The 9,993-nt window shown below is 45.0% G+C and overlaps 1 protein-coding gene across 3 annotated transcripts in view; it reads left to right on the top strand.

Moving 5' to 3' along the window:
• FBXO32 (F-box protein 32) overlaps nt 1–9,045 on the top strand; it is a 26,127-nt gene extending 17,082 nt beyond the window's left edge. For 2 of the 3 annotated variants that reach the window (XM_018562215.1, XM_018562216.1), the window contains 5 exons: nt 1,978–2,071; nt 5,324–5,508; nt 6,648–6,830; nt 7,495–7,638; nt 8,348–9,045. In XM_018562215.1, coding sequence (XP_018417717.1) covers nt 1,978–2,071; nt 5,324–5,508; nt 6,648–6,830; nt 7,495–7,638; nt 8,348–8,437 — 696 coding nt within the window. In that variant the 3' untranslated portion in view covers nt 8,438–9,045. The remainder of the gene's footprint in view (nt 1–1,977; nt 2,072–5,323; nt 5,509–6,647; nt 6,831–7,494; nt 7,639–8,347) is intronic. The other variant, XM_018562217.1, reaches the window with a different exon arrangement.
• The last annotated feature ends 948 nt before the right edge of the window (nt 9,046–9,993 follow it).

Raw genomic sequence — 9,993 nt, 5'->3', positions numbered from 1 at the left:
GGGGGGGGCCCGATATTTCGATATTTTTGATAATAGCTGTCATCAGCGGCTTCTGAGCCGCTGATGACAGCTATTAATTTAAAGGGGACAGTCTGCTGAACAGTTATACTATAAGCTGATGGTCGCTAAAGCGACCATCAGCTTATAGTAGAACTGTAAATGCCAGGTCCGTATGGCATACTGACCTGGCCAGCTGGAAGCACTTTTGTAGGTCCGTATGCCATACGTCCTTGGCAGCGAAAGGGTTAAGGAACTCCAGGTTTCACTGGATGATGTGACATACACTTATTGTACCTCTGCTCAGGCTATGTACAGCACAGTAATGATGCCACTGCTACTTATACAAAGTAATATCTGGATTTTTGAAAGGCATTTGGTACGCACAAAGATTGATATCCTTTGTAGTGGAATATATTTAATGTGTTCATGCCCAGAGTTCAGCTTCAAGCACAGAAAGCAGATGGAAGCTCAATGAACCTGCCAGTCTTCTGTTCCACCTGTTCAGTGCGGACCCCTGCTGGGTAGACCTGCTGGCACATGCAGTGGAAAGGAAGTTGATCAGGGAGGGACTGAGTCATGGTTCTCCAGTACAAGTGACAAGTCACATGTGGCCGAGCTGGATGACAGACGGCCACAAGTGTCTGACACCTGATGACGGGGCTGCCGGCTGGAAACTGAAGTTTACATTCTCAGATTGAAGCTATTTTCCATGTGACAACACATTGTGCCAGCTGCCCTCTCCGCTCGAGGCTATTAAATGTCAGGAAGTTGGTGATGTTTTGGAAAATAAAACATATTGAGGGGAATTTATCAAAACTAGAGCAGTTGCCCATAGCAACCAATCATCTTTTTTCAGTTTGTTCAGTTAAGATTTGAAAATAAAAGAGGGAAGCTGATTGGTTGCCATGCACTGCTACTCCAGATATTGTCTGCCCCGGTTTTGATCAATTCCCTTCATTGTAGTTCTGTGTGTCAAATAACAATATTGTACTACAAACTCTACAGAATATTACACAGTTAAAAATCATTACATTAAATTTATCTTTTTTCTAACATCATTCAAGTGAGTTTACTTTTTTACTGATCCATATAAAAAAACAATAACTTTGTTATTAATAATAATAATGGTATTGATGTTGTAATTATTATTATTACTATTTCTGCTATTATTATTATTATTTTCATTAATATTATTAATAATACTTTTTATTATTATTGATTATTATTATAATTGACATTATTATTCAGGATTTTTAAAGTGCCAACAGTTCGTGCATCACATTAGAAAATAAAGGGATAAAAAAAAAAATCCAAGAGGGTTCAGAGAGTCCAGCTTGTGAGAGCTTAAATCCAAAAGGGAAGCACAAGTGATATAAAAGGTATTAGCTGTGAGGGGAAGGGTTGTCTGAGTCCCCGTTTACACGTTTGCATTGTGAGAATGCGCACCAAAAGCATGTGCAGTAGCGCGTGCTCATGCAACAAGTAAAAAAGCACCAAACATGGCCGGTAGAATGTGTTTTTGCCTGCGCGTCAAGGCGCACAAAAGCGCGTTTAAAAAAACGTCTAAAGAAGCCGAAAATTCTGCATGACCTTCTTTGCCGTGTTTGTTGCATTGAAATGAATGGGCTGATGCACAGCAATGGAGGCAAAAACGCAAGCGATGCTACACCAAGGTGTGAGCGGCGTCAGAAAGAGTACAATTTCAGTTTTGAGACAGAGGCGGGATAGGTTTTCCTGAAGAGATACATTTTCCAGAGTCGCCTAAAAGCATACAGGGTAGAAAAAAGCCAGGCAGATTGGGGTAGGAAGGTCCAGAGGATGTGAGAGGCTCTGGAGAAGTCCTGGAAGCGAGCATGGGAGGATTGATGGAAGAAGCAATAATACAGATTGATGAAATTATTAGCTGATCACATTTTATGTTTATCACAGAAATATTGATTTCCTTTAACAAGCCGATGTTCCCATTGTTCTCCGCAGCTTCTGGAACTGATAGCAAAGTCTCAGCTGACCTCTCTGAGTGGCATTGCCCAGAAGAACTACATGAATATACTGGAGAAGGTGGTTCAGAAAGGTAAGAGAGCACAGCTTAGTATTCTGGGGAGGGCATACTGCATGTACAGCCTGTGCTATTCCACAGGGGCCCAAAAGGACAGGCAGGGGCTATATGGAGGGGTCAGTATGAAGGTGGGCCACTGCTGGTCATCTATGCATCTTTGCAGGGCAACGGAACTTGGTTACTGTAAGATGCTCAAAGTGAGTCTGTGCTTTTTCCATGTAGGGTGCCCACTTGGACCAGCAGAGTGTTGTACATAGCTTCCTGAAAACATCCCAGCACCTTGTCTCAGTACTCCTTTCAAGAGCCCTTAGTCCTGATGCAAGCGGTGGGCTGGCTCTACGGAGGAGATATGTATATATTAAAATGTCTTGATGGCTGGGTGTCATTCTGGAGGATAGGGAATTCTTAGGCAGGCTGCATTTGCATGCTGAGCCTCCATGATTGAAAGAATTGAAATCCAATGAATGAAAGGGGTGGGCCAGGGACAGTCAGGCTGGGGAAAAAAGGTTAGATGCAGTGGCGTCACAAGGGGATGCGGGCCGCACCCGGGTGTCACCATTGGAGGGGTGACACCAAAATGACTGACAGTCATTCCGGTGTCGCCCCCCTATGAAAAGTCAGGCACACGGGCCGAGAGCCCAACAGTGTCAGAAGAGAGGAGGGGACCCGGCAGCACACCTCATCCCGCCGGGTAAACGTCCCCCCTCTCTGCCGGCGTCCATCACTAAGATGGCCACCGGCAGGCGTCAATAAGGCGACCGCACATGCATAATGACGTCATCACGCACGCGGCAATGTCACGCGCATGTGCAATGACGTCACGGCGGGGTGTCACCCGCTCTCCGCTCCGGGTGTCACCCAGCCTCGGGACGCCCCTGGTTAGATGATGCTGGATCACCTCCAGCCAGGAAATAAGGTGGGTTCTGTCTGACTTGTGCAATGAAATCAGAGGAAGCAATTCCAGTCCAGGAGAGGAGCCGCTACAACTGTACAAGACTGAAGGGAAGGCCGGGGATCAGCTTTACATTTTCATTTTAGAGTGGGTGAAAGTTTATACTCATGCTAGGTTTTTATTTCTACCTGTGATTGGGAATTACCATTCACTTCCTGGGCCTGTGACACCTGTGCAAGAAATAGGATGTGCAGTTGTCACAAGGACAGCAAGGTACGGGCAGAAATAAAGACGCAGACAGGAGTCCTAACAGGAAGCGATGGGGACAAAAAACCCGATACAGACAAAAGATGGCAATTAAAACCTGACAGGGGCTCTATTTCACCCCCAAAATCCAAAGTAAATGAGAAGTTTGGGCTGCCTTTGGACAAATAATAATATTATCATTATTGTTATTATTATTGTTATTAACAAAGGAATGCTTGAAAAGTAGTTTGCACTTTTAGTATGACTGTGGGGTACAAATGTTTTCTCAGTCTCGGTTCCATAATGAGAATTCGTAGCATATGGACGGCTTTTACCTCGGCTCTCGATCTGCCGCGATGCTGCGTTCAGGATGTCTTCGGTGGTTGGAATCCAGAGGCCCCGAATCAGGAGAAATAAATATTTGCCTTGGAAAGCCTCAGTATAAACAGTCACCTTAAAAGTTAAAGATGTTGTTTTGCTGCCAGGAATAACATTCGGGCTCGCTCTTCCTTTTTTCTTTCTTCTGAGCTGGACAAGAAAAAGAACTCCATTATAAAAGAAAACACGCACAAGAATGCCGCTAAGAATTCATTTTAAAAAGATATAAAATATGATACTATTATAATAATATATATACATTATGCACTTAGCATCAATTTGACTTAGTATCTGCCCCTTGTTATCCCTTTACAGCAGACTGGGAGAGGGGGGGGGGTTCATCTCTAGGAGCCAGTCTGGTGTGTTGCATACATATGTATAGACAACATGCTGCCAGGAGGGGAGAGAGCAGAGTAACAGAGGTTGGCTGCTGCTCCTTCACTGTCACTTCACAGGCTGTGGGCAGGAAGGTGACCTAGCTTTATTGCTCAACTGGAGAAGTCAGGCCTATGTAAATCTCAGGACTGGGTGGACAGAGATGCAAATCCTTTAGAAGGAAAAGAAATGATCTCTATATCTGTCACAATACCCAAACTGTGACTGCAGCTGATTGGCTGAGAATTTTTGGACTGGCTCCTTTGACAAAAGTCGAATGAAATTTGAGCAGTGTATGGCCAGCTTGAAGAAGAACTCCGGGCAACATTTTTTATAAACCCTTGCAGTGAGGCCAGGAGCGTCCCGAGGCCGGGTGTCACCCAGAGCAGATACTGGGTGACACCACACCGTGACGCGGTCATTTTTTTGATACAGAAAGAGGAGGGGACGTTCACCCGGCGGTATAAGGTATGCCGCCGGGTCCCCTTCTCTCCTGCAGCTGTCGGGCTCTCGGTCCATGACCAAGTGCCTGACTTTTCAGAGGGGGTGACACCAAAATAACTAACGGTCACCCCTCCAATGGTGCCACCCGGGTGTGGGCCGCACCCCCCTTGGGATGCCACTGAGTGGGGCTACCCCCGTACTGCAAGGGTTATACTCACCCAATCTTCTGAGTTTGCTTGCTCGTAAACTGGCCCTTCCAGCCTCGCTCCCCCTCCGCTGCAGCGGTCTAAGGTCACCATATTCTCTGCACAATGTATAGGACGCAGCGACGTGCGGTACCTCATATTCCGGATGAGGCATTCCCCTGCCCCCCGCCGGATGAAGCCCTGCCCCCGTCTGACAAAGCCCCGTCCCCAGTGGACGAAGCCCCAACCCGCCCTCACGCTAGTGTAAGGGAGGAGACAGGGAGGAGCCTCCCTGTCCCTCACTAACTACCTGTCAAAAGCCGGATGCAGTGCTGCCTGTAATTAACAGGTTACACAGCGGGGAGGATTTCCCTGCTCTGTAACCTGTTAGATGCCGATCTTTTTCCACCATAATTCTAGGTGAGGCTCTAGGACGTGAGGACGCCATGGGACATACCATCACTGGAGCAGAGGCCCTGAATGGACAAAGCGCGGGTTCACTTTAAGGCTCCGTTCACACCTCAGCGTCAGCGTTTCTGCAAGTTTTATGTGCGTTTTTATGCATGTTTTCAGCAAATGAATAGGAAGCGGATTGAACATGGGAGTGCAAGTTTTACTTCAGTTCCACCTCAACTTTAATAAACTTCTCCTGTGTCAGTTCTTCTCTGATTCTTCTTCTAACAATGATCTCCTTTGTTATGATGAATTATTATTAATTTTCCTTATACATTTTCTTTCTCCCGGCAGTTCTGAAGGATCAGCAGAGCATTCGTCTGATAAAGGAATTGCTGCAGACCCTGTACTCATCACTGTGCACGCTGGTGCAGGGACTGGGAAAGTCTGTCTTGGTGGGGAACATTAACTTCTGGGTCCCTAGGATGGAGACTATTCTGGACTGGCAGCAGCAACTGCACAACATCCAGATCACCAGGGTAAGTTGGCTCCCGCTGACCTGTGAGCGGGGTACTGCCCGATCATCATTCAAAATGGCCTTTTAAAGTATAAGTTCAGTAATTGTTCCCTCCAGCTCCTTTAATCCCCAAATCTCCCCAGCTCCCTTAACACAGTACACTATGCTTCCCCGCCACCCCACCCACACCCCCAGCTTCAGGTCCTTACTATAACTGGCCATACACTGGTCGATCTCCAGGTGAGCTCTGCACGTGGCCCCTTCAGAACCCCTCCATGTTCGACAAAAGTCAATTTTTTCAACTGACTTTCTTTGAAGGTGCCAAGCTGAAAATTGTTGTTGATATTCGGCTAGCAGCATGCTAATCCATGTCAGAATAAAATCACCCGACAGGGGAGGGGGCTTCCTCCCATCCATTCTGTGAGTTCTGGAGGATATCATTATATCTATCATCAACCATTATCTCTGTCGTTCCTTTTTTGATATTCGTTGTTCTATGCCCGGGGTAGGCATCCTTGGCACTCCAGCTGTGCTGAAACTACAAATACAACCATGCCTCTGGGAGTCATGCCTGTGTCAATCTTGCAATGCCTCATGGGACTTGTAGTTCCACAACAGCTGGAGTGTCAAGGTTGCCGACCCTGTACTATGCATATGATGATTGGAAGAGCTTCAGCAATATAGCTGCCCTTGGCAAATGGTCTATTTAAAGGTGTCCGTGGTGGTATTTGGGTGTTCGTTGCCTTTCCCCGTAGTATCCCTGCACTCACCCCCAGCTATATTTTAAATGGCCAAGCTCCAGCTGAGCATACAGCCTTAAACATATAATAGCGCCAGTATGATGACCACCAGAAAAGTAGTATTTTTAGAAAGAGAAGTCAGCAACAGCAGCTTCCTCTGGATAAGAATAGGTTTTCCATCCCATTCAATGGATGTCCCCCCAAGAGTGAATGTCCCGTGTAGACTTCGGCCCAGCACCATAGACCTTAAATGTTGCCTAATTTGCCTGTGGGCCATTTATGGGCTTCCTGGCCCTTTATTCGGACAATCTGCTCTTATTATGACATGAAGTCGCATGTTTACAGCTTAAGAAGTGCATTGTGCTGTTGTGCAGCCTTCTACATTCCTCAGGGCTTAACGCACTGTCTCTTCTATCTTTAGCCCGCTGTTAAGGGAACGACCTTAACCGATCTCCCCTTGTGCCTGCAAATGAACATCATACAGAGGTTAACGGACGGGAGGGACATTGTCTGCCTGGGTCAAGTGTCCTTGGATTTGCAAGTTCTCAGCGAGGACCGTCTGTTGTGGAAAAAGCTGTGCCACTATCACTTTACAGAACGCCAGGTAACTGGACACCCGCCGGCACGCACACACACACACAATTTTGTTGGCTTCTCATAGCATTGCTTTAGATACAACAAAGGGGATTATCCGAAAAAGTCCCACCGACCTCCGTCATAATGTGCTGCTTCTTCTGGACAGATTGTTCCCATTAGTGCTCCGCACACATCACTGAATTCCTCCATGGAGATAATTGTTGGAGAAATACAGGCTGTGCTCAGATGAAATATAAACGGATGATTATCCAAGAACTGACACCCTTAGGTGATTACAAGAGGAGAAAAATAAATGTCCTGTGCCGGCTAGTCTGGTCCTCCCTGTACTAGAGAAACCAATCTAGATAGATAGATAGATAGATAGATAGATAGATAGATAGATAGATAGAGATGGATAGTTGAGGAGAGATAGATAGATGATAGATAGATATATATATAAATGGATAGATGAAGAGAGATGGATGGATGTACAGTAGATGGTTGAATATAGATGGATAGATAAGGATGGTCGGATGGATATAGATGGATATCTATCTATCTATCTATCTATCTATCTCCCTTTGTGGCCACCATCAGAACCATCATTGGCTTGTGGGATGAAGCAATGTTTACAATACAATTCCAAAGTTTGAAAGATCAGAGTTATCAATAGTCTATTTTTTTTATTTTAGATCCGTAAGAGGCTCATCATATCCGATAATGGGACTCTGGACTGGAAGAAAATGTATTTCAAACTGGTCCGGTGCTACCCCAGAAGAGAACAATATGGAGACACACTACAGTTCTGCCAACACTGTCACATCCTGTCCTGGAAGGTGAGAAAGAATGTACATTATACAGATGTCTATATATACAGATTTTATACAGATGTCTATATACACAGTTACTAAGGCTTAAAGTGACATTAAGGGCAAAAGTCCCCTCCCCCGTGCTAATGTAAGGACTTACCTTAAATTATGCCTCTTAATCCAATCATCTTCTTTAGTGTAGTTTTCATCTGTCCCTCCAGCGCTGACTCCTCTGTCCTCCTCTCCTCTGATGTCCCACGGTGTCTGTGCGGGTGCACGCTGCTCCATAGACTTACCTTGTGTCTCTCCTCGTCTCCCGGCCGAACATCTGAACTGCTCATGTACCACCCTCAGATCCTTTGCGGCCACCTGAGAAATTCTCAGATGTTCGGACGGGAGTGAACGCCGGAGACACAGGTAAGTATTAACCCTGTGAAAAGGTTTTTTTTATCGTTTTGCATATATCTCCTGCTAGCTAGCCATATATATATGCAAAAACATGCAAGGGTTTAATAACCCTTTAAACCTAATCTTGTCTTGAATTGTAATGTAACTGTACAGCCTTGCTGCGCACACTGTTGACGCCATACATATTAAATCCTGTAGTAGTAGTATTATAATATACCGGAACACTAGGGAGATATAAAAACAGAGTAGTGTTGTCATTGGAAAATAAATGGATCTTTTTATACTTTCTTCTCCCATATCTCACTAAACTCTTTGTATGTCACCTTAGGGTACGGAGCACCCCTGCACAGCAAACAATCCAGAAAGCTGCTTGGTCTCCCTCTCCCCACAAGATTTCATCAACTTGTTCCGGTTCTGAACCTTCTGGATCACAATAACGAACTGAACTGAACAATGTTATGGTCTGAACCTACTCTGTGAATAGTGTACATTTTGCAAATAACGTAAGCCACAGATATTTTTGGCGGAAGAGGGCAGAGTTCACTCCACACTATTCAAGGAAAGTGTTTCACTACGAGACTCGGCTGGACTTCGCGAAGCGTTGGCCAAGGACAATCAGTCATAGTAGGGTGGACTTAGATGTACTGGGATCCAAGAAGCAGGACCTGAGATGGTCTGTATATAGGATCCTCAGCTTTCATGGCCTGTGAATTTGAAAGGACTTTTGCTTTATTGAAGACTCTTTACCTTGATCAGAAATCTTCATATGACCTGCTATTGCCATAAACTTTGCTACTCCTTAGCACTCCGCCGACAGAATGTCGAATACACCACACATCTCTCTACCTCTTTCATACAACAACCCTCCATCCAGTAGAATTGATTCATTTCGCAACACAGACCAGCCTGATGTAGAAAAGGAAACGGGTGAATATTTTAAAGGGACTCTAATGTCGTTGATTTTAATTTTCTTTTGGGTGAGTCTGGTGGTTATATCGTAGGACGAATGCACTATTGTCTAGGAGTGTTTTCCAGAAAGACACAAGTTGGCTCATAATTAAAGTAGATCCAAACCCAAACACTAAAATTCCATATAAGCTTTAAAGTTGAAGTCTAGTAAAAATAAAATTGGGGCATACAGCACCAGTCTAACAATGTACCTCTAGTGAAGTGTACCCCATGTTCTGCAGGCTGCTGGTTAGTGTAAAAATCCTGAACCGAAGCCATGGTGGTCACCACAGTGGTGATCTTCCAGCACTACAAGCAGGAGAGGCTGCAAATGTGAAGGATTGTGCCATTCCCCCACACCCTACCTGTCCTCTCATCCATTCACAAAACTCCTAGAATGCAAGGCGTTCTGTGAATGGAGATGGGGGACAGATGAATGACAGGACTGCCCTTCCCCCATGCACAGAACGCCTTGCATTCTGGAAATAATTATTAGACCGGTGCTGTGTGCCCCAATTTTTTTTCTAGACTTCAGCTTCATTGTCATTTCATTTTTACTCTTTTAAAAGAAGAAGCTTCAATACAAATAATACCTGGTGATCCTTCCATAAAGGTCCTTGTTTAGGCACTTCCTGTTATAAGGGTGACATCTGTCTCCTTGTTGTCACCTTGTCACATGCGCCCCTGGCGGAGACTGCAAGAGGCCATGTTATCACATATTGCAGAGGCATGGTCACTATCAGAAAGCCGGTCCAGAGCAATGATGTGCAGCTGCTGCTCATGCGTATGCGTGTAGACTGGAGGTGGTTAAAAGAAGCCGGAGGAGATCAACAGCACTGAGCTGAAAAAAAAAAAAGGTGACAACATTTTAAATCAGATTTTAAATGTAATTTTTTAAAATTTGATTCTTTATGACTGCAAAAATAGTGTACACAGTACATATGCCTGGTGTATACAGTTTCATGCAAAAGGCACAGGCAGGGTAAACGGTTTGAGGTTCATGTCCCTTTAAATCACTAGTAAACA

Source organism: Nanorana parkeri, unplaced genomic scaffold (genome assembly GCF_000935625.1).
Source record: "Nanorana parkeri isolate BGI_ZX_2015 unplaced genomic scaffold, ASM93562v1 scaffold566, whole genome shotgun sequence".
NCBI classification, from domain to species: Eukaryota; Metazoa; Chordata; class Amphibia; order Anura; family Dicroglossidae; genus Nanorana; species Nanorana parkeri.
This window is presented reverse-complemented; position numbering and strand designations above follow the sequence as displayed.